The sequence below is a fragment of the Phoxinus phoxinus genome (genome assembly GCF_949152265.1).
Source record: "Phoxinus phoxinus genome assembly, chromosome: 23".
Lineage (NCBI taxonomy): Eukaryota > Metazoa > Chordata > Actinopteri > Cypriniformes > Leuciscidae > Phoxinus > Phoxinus phoxinus.
The window spans coordinates 12170671-12185552 of NC_136898.1; the positions used below are offsets into that span (position 1 = coordinate 12170671).

The following is a 14882-nucleotide window of genomic DNA, read 5'->3' on the forward strand; positions in this document are numbered from 1 at the left end:
GAACATTTTTATTTCCATATTTTATTAGTCATGTGAACATATTTATATTTCCATATTGTAAATCTTTTTTTTTATATAGGCTAATTACCACTGATCTGTATAAATTTAGAAATCAACATTTATTCCAGAGCCATATAAAGAAGTAACTGATTGATTTATGTTGTAAAAGTATTATCGTGAACATTTTTACATAAAAGGAAATATGCACATATTTATGGTTTATAATTTTCTTTCACTCACAATTGCCTGTAGGTAAAATATTAAATTATGTTACTTTATTATGTTATCAATGGTGCAGGTTTTTATTTATTTTAGTTTTTTGAAAATGTGACCTTTATCAAAACAAATAAATATTTATCAAATAAATAAGACCTTTATCAAAACTTAATTAAAACAAATCTTTACAAAAAAAAGATTTTTATTTTATTTTATTATTATATTTAAAGATATACGTTTACTACATTGGATTGTCCAAGGAGTAAAAAAAAGTGGGAAAAATAATTGGTATTAAAAAATAGGTTAAATTACCACTAGGTGGCGCAGGTTGAAAGTCTGCCAGTTGTAATTGTATCTGCTCAGTGACTCCCCTAGCGGTAGCGCCCGTCGTTTACAGTGTTGTTACGCCCCTCATGACCGCCGAGCAGCCAATGGGCTCCGGGAGGCAGAGTTCTCCCTGTGGCCGCCATTAGAGAAAGGAATCCATGAATTCAAATGGAAACCAGCAGGAACACAGACCTTTTACGCTTTTAAATGAAAATGAGCCATTTAATGTAGTTTCTCGTCACCTTTCGACGCTTTTAACGCGGAATGTTTTTCGTTTTTAAAGCGCTTTCGGTGGGGATGGAGGCATAAGAGAGCCGTTTTTAAGCTAAAACCGTTTTTAAGCCAAGGGGGAGGGGGGGAGAGTTGCCTCTTTTTGCTCTCCCTTTTCTTTTTCTATTTTAATAACACATTCCTCTACCTTTACATGTAATCTATTCCCCCACAGCCTCGTCGACGGTTACGGCCGTTATTTTTTTTTATTCTAATTCGGGCTGAACGCGGGAGGCGCGAGCGATCGAATGGGGCTGTTGAATTCCATTCCCCCACCGATTGTTTAAAAATAATTCCGTTCACATTCGACTCGAATTCGGAGAAACGTTCTTTTTTTTCCATGGAAAGCCCGATGGTGGGATGTTCGAGCGCGCAGTGAAAGGATGAGTTCTTGTTTCGTACCGAACGGGGCCAGCTTGGAGGACTGCCATTCCAATCTATTCTATCTGGTAAGAGATTTAAAAACTAAAAGGAAAAAGCAGCCATTTTTAGCCACCTAGCATGCTAACATCAGCCCCAGTGGAGAGAGAGCGAGCAGAGTCAGGGCCCAGTGTATGTGTGTGATTCAAACACACACTGCTTGTTTATATGCTTGTTTGTAAGCTTTTCTTAAGAGATTACATGTTTGTAGTATTTAGCACCAGATGGCTTAACGCAAAGCGACTGTGTGTTTTGATTTGATGTGTTTGTAAATTGCACGCAAGGAAGAGAGTTGGCAGAATGAAAGTTGAAGTTTCATTTTAACAGCACTTTTTTTTGGTGTGCAAGTAACGTTACAAATGACTGGTGATTTCTAAAATATATTATTGTAAGAGATGTGTAAAACAAAGCCGTTTAGACTTCAGTTCAAACTCCACGTTCTTATGTTCGGTGGTGTTTACATGAATGTTTACACGCTACTCTACAGGCTTATTTTGGGTCATTCCACGAAAAGGTGATTTAATGTCTCTCATATGTTTAAGCAATGCGTTTAACAATGCAAACCTGACACCAGGTTTGAAGTATTTTTCTAAACACGTAAACAAAAACACTTTTTTTTTAATCTCCATCGCATGCGTTTCCAACTGCATGCTTTATTATCAAATACGTATTTATGCTAATATAGTATTTTATACCTTGTGTTTTGCATTTTCTTTTCATATAATTAAAAAATAGTGGACATACAGTCTTTTTAATAAAATGCCATCACAAATGTTTATTCCAACGTTAAGTTGTCAACTTTCCATCATAACTTTACCTTATTAAAATGATGTGCAGTTCCATAACTCGAACGACTGTGTCAGAATGACATCATTCTTTCAGTATGTTTGTCTGCAGATTATTGAAAACGGGATGTTTGTAGAAATATCTGCCTTAAATTCTCCTTTCTAATAACAAACACTGTTATGTAATGACCTTGATCCAATGGCTAATAATCTATACAACTAGCCTATAACTAAATTCCAACATGTATTAAAGATGACAGTGCAGTTTGTAAACACTTAAATATGTTTATTAACAATCAATTAATATGATGAAAAATCTTACAGAAATTGACTTACAGTAATCACCCTTTCATAATGAAAATCCAGCCTTTTCATGGAATGGCCCTTTTTGACGGATTTGGTGTGTTTTTGCAATAATCATGTGAGCCATGCATCAGTTGACAGCTCAAAATAACCAGTGTTGGGTTTGGGGTTTACCTCATGTCTGCAATAAGAGACATGGGGTTTGAAATAGATCGGGCATTCCTGAAGCCTGCAGGGTTGTTTACGGCACTTTCTGCTCCCTAAACGCACGTGCACACACTTGTACACACACACTGGTGTCCCATTGACTTCTATTGTTGTTAGATTAAGCTAAGTATAACTACTATGGACCAGCCCTGCATTTTTAGGTTTGAGAACAGACAGTATTTGTTCTCTTTATGCAGATTTTTCATCGCTGAGAAGGTTTTGCTATATTTGACATTTTCATAAATGTGTCCCTCACTATTACAGCAAAACAAGTACACAGACACACTCTCATGAGCAGTGTCAAGGCCTTGTGGTGAATTATATAACTTCAGCTTATCCAGTTTAATGCCTGCTCTGTTTTATTACTGCCACAGCACAATCTCTGATATTGTCTGAAGATGGATGGCTCAACTGAGAAGTGAGAACTTGTTTGCACACTTAGTTTGAATGTATTGCTTGATCATTTGAATATGAATGGTTGCAGTTTTCCAGAAACTTGCTTGTGCTCTCAGTCTCGGAAGAGTTTTTTGTTGTTGTTGTTTAGTTACAGGTGTGCTTTTTTCCCCCCTCCTCACGTTTTCCACCAATGTCAATTACAATTGTTTTATTACATTTATCCTAGTTAAAAAGCGCCCCCATATGATCATGCAGAACAGCCCATCTGCATATTTCTCTGTACATGTAAGCTCTTAAAGTGTTTGACCCCGTTTTGTTTTGCTTGGTGTAATTTTAGCACACGACTGTAAGGCTCAACTCATGGGGAACTCTGTCTCACCTCAGCACACACATTTGCTGCCTCATAACACACACACACACACACACACACACACACACACACACACACACACACACACACACACACACACACACCTTTTTTAGTTTTACTGCATAATATTAGCCAGGCAGGTGGAGTAAATATGATTTTGAAATCAAGTGAGGAACTTTAATAAGCATCATCACCCAACAGCTAATGTCTAATGAAGATTTTATTACATGTTTATTCACTTTATTTATGTGTAGTGTAGCTATAAAAATGCTTGCCAGAGATGAACTTTAATGTTGTCTGATGCACGTTTTCATGCAATACGTCGCAGATACCTTGTGGCTTCCTGAGATTGACATTTAAAGTTTTGTTACACTTGTTGGGTTAGTGGGGGTCGTTCTGCTTGTGAACATCTCTTGAAGATGAAATCTTTCAGTTAAATGGATTTAAAACAGTCACAGTTTTTATCTGGAGTGCATGTGAAGCTATTTTCCTGTCTTTGGACGAATCTCCAGGGGCTATTGGTCTCCGGGCGCCGATTGACTTTTTTGAGTGGCTGAAGCAACGTGAGACAGACGCTATTGATAAGTGTCTCTTGGGAGTGAGAGCTACAGAGAAAGCATCCGATAGTTTTGGGCCGTTAGATGGAGTGCGTCTCAAGAAGGTTGTTGGTGTCACTTCACCTGTAGGTCAGCTGTTTGCTTTGATTCTCACTAGAAGCATCTGCTGTCGTTCCTGGCAGCACTCGGAGGAGTTCTTGTAAACTCCAGTGAAAAAAGGAGCGAGAGGAAGAAAAGATGTTGTGACAAAGGAGGAAGTTATGTGGAAGGCCATGACCCAGCAAACCACTCAAGTTTAAGTGGAAAGTCAAAGGAGCCAGATTCCTCAACCTGAACACGACTCCTGCTCTTAAAACACGCACACTTTCCATTGATGTTTTTGCATATTGTGGTTGCTGCTAATTTTAGACTATATGGAATTCCATCAACAACAGAAAAACTCTTTTTGGATAACAATAATTTTCAGCTGGAAAAGTGAATTGCTTCATGTGGTTGTTTACTTTGCTCTTACATTTCAGCCAAATTCTTCTTTCCGGCTTTAAGTCCGTTTTGACTTTTCCTTCTTTCTTTTTTTTCTCAGCTGTCAACGGTCTAAACTTCGACCTTTAGTTTTGTCCCGTTTTTAGTTTCAGTAACAAGTGTGTAACAGCTTTTGCTGCTGTTTTTTTCAGTGCATCCTCTGCAGATGTTCTCTTTGCATATTTTGCAGGTGTTTGATCTGCATTATTTTCCAACAGCTGCAACAAGTTTCACTTTGTAATAAATGAGCATTATGATGAACATGGCTGTACACACCTGGCTTAAGCTGTCTTTTTCCATCTCTGATTCTAACTAGGCGTGCACAAGAGAGATTGACCGCTGTTAGGCTTGCCAATGGTCAGGGTTTTTAGATTATAACAGTTAATGGTTGTTTTTATGTTGTTCTTCTTATAAACGCTGCCGTCCAGTTTATAAAAGCGGAGGTCTGCATGACATGTCCTGGCAAGTCAATTAAGGATGTGTATAACGTCACTGCATGTGTTATTAGTTAATTTGTGCTCTGATAATGTGGGTATTTTTATCCCCTTCCATATTTTTATTCCTTATTTTCTTACTTTTTTATGTATAAAATCCCTGCTTGCTTTTCTTCATAGTAAAAAAAACCCCCACATTTATTGTTAAGACAATTTTATTGTAACCCATCTCTATCCATCTTATTCTTCACTGCTTGTTTTTGGGTCTGAGTGTGGCTGATCTTGCAGTGGATCATTAAGGCAGGATTAACTTCTGGGCTGGGATCCGTTAAGTATTTCATAGTTCGAGTGCTGCTGGTCTAGGGTCTGTTCCATCACATCAGTGCCGTTTATCTTCGGTCTTAAAACCAGATAATAGATCAGCACTAAGACTTTTAGATGCTGCCGAATATGTGTCTTTTCACTGGTGGTGAGTGGCCTTACTGACAGAAGTTAACATAATCTCTCTTTCTCACAGGCTGACTTGACGGGGATAAAATGGAAGAGGTACGTGTGGCAAGGTCCGACTTCGGCGCCCATTCTGTTCCCGGTCACCGAGGAGGACCCCATCCTCTGCAGCTTCAGCCGCTGTCTAAAGGCGGATGTGCTGAGCGTGTGGAGGCGGAGCCAGAGGCAGGGACGCAGGGAGCTCTGGCTCTTCTGGTGGGGTGACGATCCCAACTTCTCTGATCTCATCCACCACGAACTCACAGGTAAGCTGTGGAGTGCAGCTTACAGTTTTGTTTCAAAACCTAGTGAGCTGGCAACCTGAAAAGCATTTTTGAGCATTATTTTTGAAAATCCATATTATCAGTGTGTACTGGTACTTTTGCACCAAGTTGATGCTTAAATAAAAGAGATGCTGCGATATGGGGTCATAGCAACCCTAGTGTCTTTTGATGCTGTCTAGGTAGGCGGCTCACTGTGTTTTCAGACACACAGTCGCTGACTCTAACGAATACTTCTTTTTGTTTTGCGTTTTTCAGTTTCTTTTTTCCTTTTCGCCCACTTTATCTCTCTTTTTCTATCGACTGTGGTCTCTCTGAATTTCTTCCTCCTTCCTCTCTCACACCCACACACTCTTTGTGTGTGCATTTTAGTTACTTGTCATCAAAATGTGCCGTAGGCCCAAGCAAAAATCTTCACTTTTTATTTCCATAGTCCCAGTACAGCAGTCAGTATCTGTCACTTGCCAATAAACCTAGAAAGTGTGCCATTAAGTTTATGCACGGTACAATATTTTGAATGCTTACAAGAACCGTTAGAGTGATAAAAATAGATCAAGAGCCTCTGCTTGTGTTTAAACAGACTGGTCTGAAGGTGTTTGATTCCTCTCTGTAGAAGTTCTCACCTGTAGATCAGTGTGGCAGGAGTAATGTGAAATGCATTTGTAATTGTGTTTTCTTTTAAGATCGGTTCTCGCTCTGCTAACCCAGACCTGAGGGTTATTGTTTTGGGTTTGTGTTGTATTGTGAGAAATGGAGCAGTGGAGTCTGTGTGATGCCGTCACTTCTCAAACGATGTGTGTGAGTGCAAATCCCTCGGTTAGATAAAAAAACAAAAGAAAGGAATAGGAAATATCGAAGAAGTTTTGCCTCATTTTTATTTCTTAAGCTCTTTGAAGGATGGAATAATGAAGAGCACTGAAGCATGAACGAGCCGAAAGCATCATGGATGTCTGCGGAAAAGCTTTCATTTTCTACCTTTCTCTCCTTCCTTGTTTTTTTTTTTCCTTTTCCTTTATGGACCAGGAAGATGGACCTCCCCCATCTTTATTCATGCCTTTTGCAGTGTGAAACAGAAGGAATGAAAAATGGGATGTAATAGAGAAATAGGAAAAGGCGATTTTTTTCTTATTTTTTTCTTATTTTTTTCTTCTTCTTTTAAATGTTTTTTTCCCCCATTGACCCACCCTCATTACCGTTCATTGTGCCGGAGGAGGGACAGAAATGAAGCCTTATGGGCAAAAGAATAACCAATTTACCCATTCCATAATATCACCCTCCACAAGAGATATTGCTGTATTTTCCTTTCGTTTGGGAAGATGTTTGCTATAATGGCTGCATTCCTGTTGTGTCTCTTGACTTTCAGAGGAGGAGTCAGACATGTGCTTCTCTCCTTCTCTTGACACCTCTTGTTTCTTTCGTCACTTGTTGGTCCCCGGAACAGGGTTCCCACGGTCAAAGGAAACCCTGGAAATATTAGGACATTTTCTAATTGAGATTTTGAAAAATATATATTTTTCTCCTGACTATGCCCTGCTCAAAAATATTTATTTAGTTAGAGATTGCACATCTAGAACAGCTGGAAAAGTCATGGAAGACTTTTCATTGGTCATAAGGTGTTGGGGAAATCTGTTAAATGAACTCTAGTTAGTTCAAGTGTTCATTTTATTGCAGATGAAATCGCAATTCATTTTATGTGAGTGCTAATCCAGATTGTCAAATGTCGCATTAAACTGTGCACTTTTAATTTGTTCCTCTTGTAGGCATCTGTGCTTCTCTGTTCAACTAATTCAGGATCAGATAAAGTGTCAAACAGCCTGTGTGTCAGGACTAAATGTTATACTTGTGGTCGTCTTGAGATCAGCAGGGTCGTTGCCACTTGACCTTCTCTCCTTGCGACAGACGTGTGAACCTGCTGCCCGCTCGACAGCTCTCTTGACGCACACTTCTTGATGTCTTTTTCACACACACATGCTGTTGTCTTTCTGCTGGCCTCCTTACAAACACTGTTGAGACCCACGGGATGCAGTAGTTTAAGCTTCTAAGACGCACACACACGTAAATATATTGGCCTGCGCTGGACCACAGAGCACCTGATTTAGATCTCGACTGGCACCCTGGCAATAGAGGTGTGAATCGGTGAACAGCAGGTCCAGTGAGACTTTAAAGGGGATAGAGAGAGAGTGAAAGATGGCACTATCACTTATTTTGTATGCTGCAATTGAGGAATGCATGTCTCAGGATATTTCAAGAACCAAGTGTGGATGGGCCATAATTGTCTTGCCATAATTCAGACATTTGTGTCTTCACGTGTTAAAGTAAGGAATATGCTCAGATCTGTGCGTTTAACAGGCTTTTTTCCTCCAATCAGATATATATATATTTTTAAAGCATTTAAGTCCTTGTTATAGTGCAGTGATGAATTTACAGTTGAGTTGTCAGTCTGGGAATCTGCATCAGGGTGCATTAGCATTTACATTACAAATACAATGTGGTCACATGCTTTTTTGATTAGGGCTGTGCGATTAATCATAATTGATTTTTGATTTTAGGTAAAACGAGGTAAACCGATTATTTTGCTACTGCCGCATTCCGTCCCGCACACCTTCCTTTCCTTCGCAGCGGTGCACTTTCGTTTCTCCCTTAAGCCGGGTGCACACTGTGCAATTTATTATCGTCCTTTATGATTGTTGCTTGTCAGACTGTACGAACATGATCCAAGATCTCAGCTGTCATTAATGTTATTGTTAATATTTTTTTTGTATTTAGCCTTCATACAAGAAATGTGAAATCACTGTCAAATAAACATAAGTTAATAACTCACTCAACTTATTAATATACTTTAACTTTAAGCTATATGCTAATATAGGTTGATTATATTATTCTTATAGATTGAAAAAAGTGCATCAGCCAGGATAAAGAACATGAAAAGTGCTCAGTTGCTGCAGAAAACAAACCAAAAAAAGTGAGCAACAACAAAAACACATGTTGCTGAGGGACATTTTAAGTGTTGATGACACCCTGAATCACCCTTCATTTTGATTGATGAATCTGAATGTAGTGTTTACATGAACGCTAAACAAGTGATTGGGTTGTTGTGTGCGTGTTTATGTCACAAGCTTCAAATCAGAATAGATTTTTTGACATGTGCACACTGCACACATATAGTTTCCAGCTGTCTGCACATAATAACTCCATTCGCCGAATCCGCCATTTTTGTCCGGCAAAGCAGTCAGGAGAGTTAACTTAGTAGATTAACGTTGGAGGATTTGTACTTGAAAAATGGAGTGTACTGACGTCTTTCCACGGTTAAAACAACATTACTTGTGTTCATTCATGTTTATTTGATGCTATAAATAAACTAGAAGGAAGAGATGATCGGTTCACGAGCAGCTTTAACTGATGCTCTACAGCGATCTGTCAGACACATTAAAGAGCCACAAAACGGTATTTATTGTTAAAATTTCTTGACAAAATTGCCAAATTTGAAAGTTGAGACTTTGTTTCATATCAAAAGTAACCTGTTCTGTCCTGTCTGTCGGCGCGTTATCAGTGTCCTCTGCTCCGCGATGTACTTTTCACTGCGTGAGAACATGGTGGGTCGTGAGAGCACCAGAGCGGCGTAGCTTGGTGGACATAGCAACAGTAACTAAAGGGGGCGGGTCTTTGCGAACGGTCAATTTGGAGACGATCAACATATGAACCGTTGTGCCGTGCTGCTTATATTTATTACGCAGTAAAAATGAAAACGTAAACGTAGCCCATGCCTGTAATATATATAGAAATATCGGAAATGTGTTAAAAATCATATCACCGTTATTGAAAAAAATAATATTGCGATACATTTTGATATTGAATTATTGTCCAGCCCTATCAAGACGCGTTAAAAACGGGCGCACGCGAGGAAACTTGTCCGGAGTTTTACATCATCAATCAATGACGCGTTTGGTGATGTGAGCTGCATTACACAAGGGATTGAAATAGTTGCTACAAAGAAATCTCAAATGTTAATTTTGGTCACGGCTTATCTTGAAAAATAAAGACAATTTGACGGCCGTCTTGGGAGAAGCCACACTGCAGGACTGTGAGTCAAATCTTCTGACACTGCCAGAATTTCGTCGGAGATCGCAACGGTCATTAATTGGCCAAACTAACATTCAAAGACTTCAGATTTTTGCCTAGGATCAGAGGATTCTTTTAGGATTTGCTAAATTTGTCTCAGACGGCCAAATCGCGGCCAAAATCGTACAGTGTGCACCCGGCTTTAGCCAAACTTAACATCCAAGTCTGCCGAATAAGTAAGTGTTGTAAAATGCAGTCTACTGTTGCTAAACTGTGGGACGCAGCTGATAGTAAACGGTGTCATTAAAAGGAAATTAAGCTGCGAACGCGAAGAGCGTGCATAAGCAAAGTATACTGTGGGTCTCGGATTCAAATAGCCTACACACAAAATGCTGTTATGTAAACAGTTGAGAAAGAAAACTGGTGTGTAACAGTATATTGGATCCTTGTCGCATAATAAATCTGCTGCAGTCAAAAGACAATGATAAAATCAATCTCTGCTCTTAAATGAATAACTTTTGTAGCTTTAATAAGGATTACTCTATATTTAATGTATACAGTGAAGACTGCTTTATTCAGTAATCAGTAATATGTATTATTACACAATAACACATTAATACGGTATACTTTATTCAGTTTCAGTTACTTTATTCAAAAACATTCAGTTTCTTTTGTAGGCTGTTTGAACCACATTTACACCTGTATTCAACACGGCTCGCTTGTGATTGCATGTTAATACCAAGCATAAACTAAGAGACTTTATATTGGGTTGGTGTCTTCACATCTTTATCCCTCCATGTTTGTTCCCTCCTCTCATAGTTTATCCCCCTCATCAGATCTACAGCTTGTTAAAGTCTGAAAATTTTGCAGCAAGTGCCATTCCTGTCTGCTAACTAATCGCTCCCATCCCAAGGGAAGAGCAAGTGAAGGAAGAACTTGACGGATCTTCTGAAGCCTTGTATTTAATCACAGAGCGAGTGGAGGAAAACATGGAGTGCTGTTTCGGAGAAGTAATGAGACAGGAGGCCATTTGGCTGATGTTTGAGAGGGAACTTTTCCCGAATCTGAATGGAACGTGGGAGAGAACCAATCCCAGTGCTCCACTTGCTATGTGATGGAATGATCTGGAATAACCGAACTGCCATTGGAGTAAATGAGCATCTCCTCGGTAGACCATGGCCCTCTATTTTTATGTAAATGTCCGATCGCCTCCCCTCCCCCTTCCTGCTCTCTGTTCCCGTCGGTGGCGCTTGCTGATGTCGGTTCTATCCAGGGGCATCCACAGAACGAGACATGAATAAGGTCTTTTTTCCCTCCTCCTTTCTGTCTCTTTCTTTCCCTCCCCTCTGCTTTTCCTCTCTCCCTTTTTGCCTCCCTCCTTCTTTTTTTTCTTTTTTCCTCTCTGATCTTTTTTGCATAGAAATTAAGGAGCTGTAGTCTGTCTGTAAGGGTAATTGCTGTAGGGCTCATTTCTTCCTCATTTTTCCTCCTCTGACACTCGTCTGCTACACTCTCTCGCTCCCTCCCCCGTCTGCCAGTCTCCCTGTGGTGCGAGTTGTGCTGGCAGCTTCTCTCTCTCTCTTTTCTTCCTGCTCTTCCCTGTTCTCTCTCTCCCTCCTCTGGCTTTTTTTCGCGAGGGCTACCTGTTTACCGCATAGCTCAAAGACAGCTGCTGGTGATACCCATTATGCTGAAGGCTGATGGGCTTTCAGGCTATGAAATTAAGGCTCATACCGACTTTTTTTTTTTTAAACGACATGTTTAAATTTATGATGTGAGGAAAAAGGAGCGCATAGTCTTTGTTATTGGAGTATTTCCTTCCATATATTTGTTGAAGGTAAAGTGTGTTTTCTGACCACCAGTTGCTCTGAACAGAATTGCAATAAATGTTTTGTTTTTAAGAGGTTTGCCACCAAAATAGTTAGTTATAGAGTTATACAAATAGTTATTTTAGGTATTTATTATTTTTATTTATTTTAATTGACTATATTGACTATTGACTATATACTTTATACTTTTGTTGTATATACATGCTCCCCTGGAAGAAAATTTTGTACATTTTAAAGATTCATTAATTCATTAATCTGGTGCACTTTGAGTCCCGAATCCGCTGTTAAAAATAATCCACCCGCCAACCGCCCAAACCTATGATATTTTCTGATTTAGATATCTGATCATCACATTACATGATAATATGGTAAAATATCACACTAAAGTGGGCTGCTTTAAAAATAATATTTATTTAAAATAAAATTTCTTCTTTTGGCAAAATTACATTTCCTTAATAGCCTAAACCGAGGTTTCCTTCAAACTTCCACCTCATAATTCTCTATGCAGGAAAAACCCTGTATATATGTATATATACATTTTAGTGCTGGGCGGTATACAGGTTCATACCAAATACCAGTGTTTATTTTTATTATGATACATTTTTTATATACCGCAATACCGGTCGGTGTATGTCGCTTTAACAACGTTCGGAATGCGGCACGACACTGTTTGAGAGGATCACTTTTCACTGTTGCACTGTGGTGAGACACAGCTGTATGTGTTACTAAGTGTGATGGTGAGGATGGATAGGTTAAACTATAATTGATAACTGTCAAATTTTATTACTGTGCGTTCACACCTCCGCCGGCGAGAGTGATCGAATGCTTGGTCTTTTTTTAAACTTTATTTAAAGGGGCCGCAAAACAAACAAACACCAAACAAACAAACAGTCAAAAACTGACCAAGTAGGGTATAAGTTAACCTCATGGAATCTTTTAATTGTGAAAGCAAGAAATTGATCGATGGAAAGAACTTAAAAATTACATGTTTGCAAACTAAATAAAACAGTTAAAAGCCATTTATGTGGTGTCTTTTGTGTTCATGGTTAAGTGCTAATCTAATTTGCATTCCCGCTGAAAAACAAGCATTCTAGCACGAAAATGTTGCCTATAAATAGTAGAGATGCACCGATTACAATTTTCTAGGCCGATTCCGATTTTTCATTGAGTTTGACCTGCCGATACTGATTTTAGCCGATTCCGATTTTTCATTGAGTTTGACCTGCCTATACTGATTTTAGCCGATTCCGATTTTTTCTAACCACTTTACAGCACACACAAATATTTATTTTCTATATATATTTATTTTATAAACACCATATACTTTTAACCAAACGGGCGTAATTCACAAGGTTTCCTACATGTGCGTTCCGTGTGCACGTGTGATGCTGATGTTGCGCGATGTTAATCATGCCGAGTCACAGTGCATTTGACCGGCATAAAATCGACATATGTCAGACTGACCGGCCGGTCGCCGGTCATGGCCGATCACGTGAAAATCGCCCAATTCCGGTCACCAGCCGATCAATCGGTGCATCTCTAATAAATAGTGTTTGGTGCCTTATCAAATTCACATGATCAACCTCTCCTCTGTTTTGCTTGGGAACTAATGTGGTCGGAACCAAAGTTTACATGACTGCGTTCTCTGAAATTCTCTCAAGCGGAGGACTTCTACATTCCGATTGGTTGCCGCCGAACCGCATCATCACCATAAAGTTGACCTGATTTTAACTTTTCACGCCACTCTCGTCGTCCAAGACGCGCCTTCCTCGCCGGAGTTCGCTGCGGGCTCACATTGAAAATGAATGACTTTGATGCTCTCGCCGGCGGCAGTGTGAACGCACAGTTACAGTGTTTCCCATTCCCATACATTGGTTAACAATATCAACACGGCCTTTCTGAAAATTTAGTTGTGGTTAGCATTGACATTGTTGAATAAACATGAGCACTGCACGTTTTAAAACGCAGCACGGGTGTTTTTATATGAATTTATCTTAAGTGAACTGACGGTCTTTAGAAAGTTTCGATGTTATTTCCATTGAATCTTTATCTTTCCTGATAAAGCAGCGTTTATGAGCATTGCTGCTTTTGTGTTCAGCCGTTAGTAAGGAAACCGCTATTCCTACCGCTCCTAAAGCGCCTCCTGCTAGCACCTCTTTGTAAACAGCCAACCTGTATCAATACTAGTGTGTAATTTTTTTCTTCAATATTCACTCATTACAGTAAAATATGGCATTCTATGTCATCGGCATAAAAGCTAACGATGCGATGCATCGATTTAAATAAGTGTGCATCGGTTACAAGTGGCATTTGTATCGCGATGCATCGTTTCTAACATATCTGCAGGGCCGGATTAAGAGTTCAGAGGCCCCTGGGCACAATGACTTGTAGGACCCCCCCCCCCCCCCCCCCCCCCTTAACTTAATATGCAAATGAAATAAACATATTTATTTTTTCAGCTATGTGTATTTAACAACATTGAAGAAAGTCATTAAATGATATGAAATATGAAAATAAAACACAACATAGACTTCACTGTATAAATTGTACATTGATTCTTATTAAAGCTACTATTAAAGTTCTCAGTCAAGAGTAAGGGATTTGCTCTTTGTATTTTGTTGTTTTATTAACAGGGACATTTTTAATTGTCATCATTTAGCCTACTCTCTCAAGCCGTTTCAAACCCAAATAAGTCTCCCTCTTCTGTTGAAAATAAAAGTTATTTGGAGGAATGTGGGTAACCAAACAGTTGATGTACCCCAGTGACTTCCATAATAGTTTTTTATGGTCAATGGGGACCAGCAACCGCCCGGTTAGCCACACTCTTCAAAATATCTTCTTTTGGGTTCAGCACAAGAAAGAAATTAATACATGTATGAAACAACATTAGAGTGAGTGAGTAAATAATGACATCATTTTAATTTTTGGGTAACTGTCCCTTTAAGGACAAGCGGCAGCATGTTTACTATTAGGGCTACTGTCACTTTAAGATCTGCCCGCGACGAGTCTACACGCATTTGACAAGCAGATTCTTTTTCTTTTTTTTTTCTACTGTTCTTTCACTTTAGACATAACCAACTTTGTTTATGTAAACCTTGTGTGTATTTGACAGTATTAGAGCAATAAGACTCGAAAGATAACTTAGTCCAGTAACCAGGCGCTGTTAGACAGGCTTTTAGTGCATGTGCGCGTCGGCGGGTGTAACGTTATTGCGCTCAGAAAAGCGCCCGTTAGAACAGCACACCAGCAGCGAATGCCATGTTTAACCGGGAAGGCTTTAAAGCACATGGAAATAATTATTTTTTATGAACTACAGTGTCCCGTTCCTCTGAATTTCATGTGGATATACGTCGCGCTGTACAGTATGTTGAGACGGAGGCGCCAGAACTGCAAACTGATAGAATGCACGATCCTACGATATTT

The 14882-nt window shown here is 39.3% G+C and overlaps 1 protein-coding gene across 1 annotated transcript in view; it reads left to right on the forward strand.

The window, feature by feature from the left end:
- Positions 1-675: 675 nt before the first annotated feature.
- The window catches only part of med13a (mediator complex subunit 13a), an 83668-nt gene continuing 69461 nt past the window's right edge, over positions 676-14882 (forward strand). The window contains exons 1-2 of the mRNA XM_079600762.1: positions 676-1262; positions 5322-5556. Coding sequence (XP_079456888.1) covers positions 1197-1262; positions 5322-5556 — 301 coding nt within the window. The 5' untranslated portion in view covers positions 676-1196. The remainder of the gene's footprint in view (positions 1263-5321; positions 5557-14882) is intronic.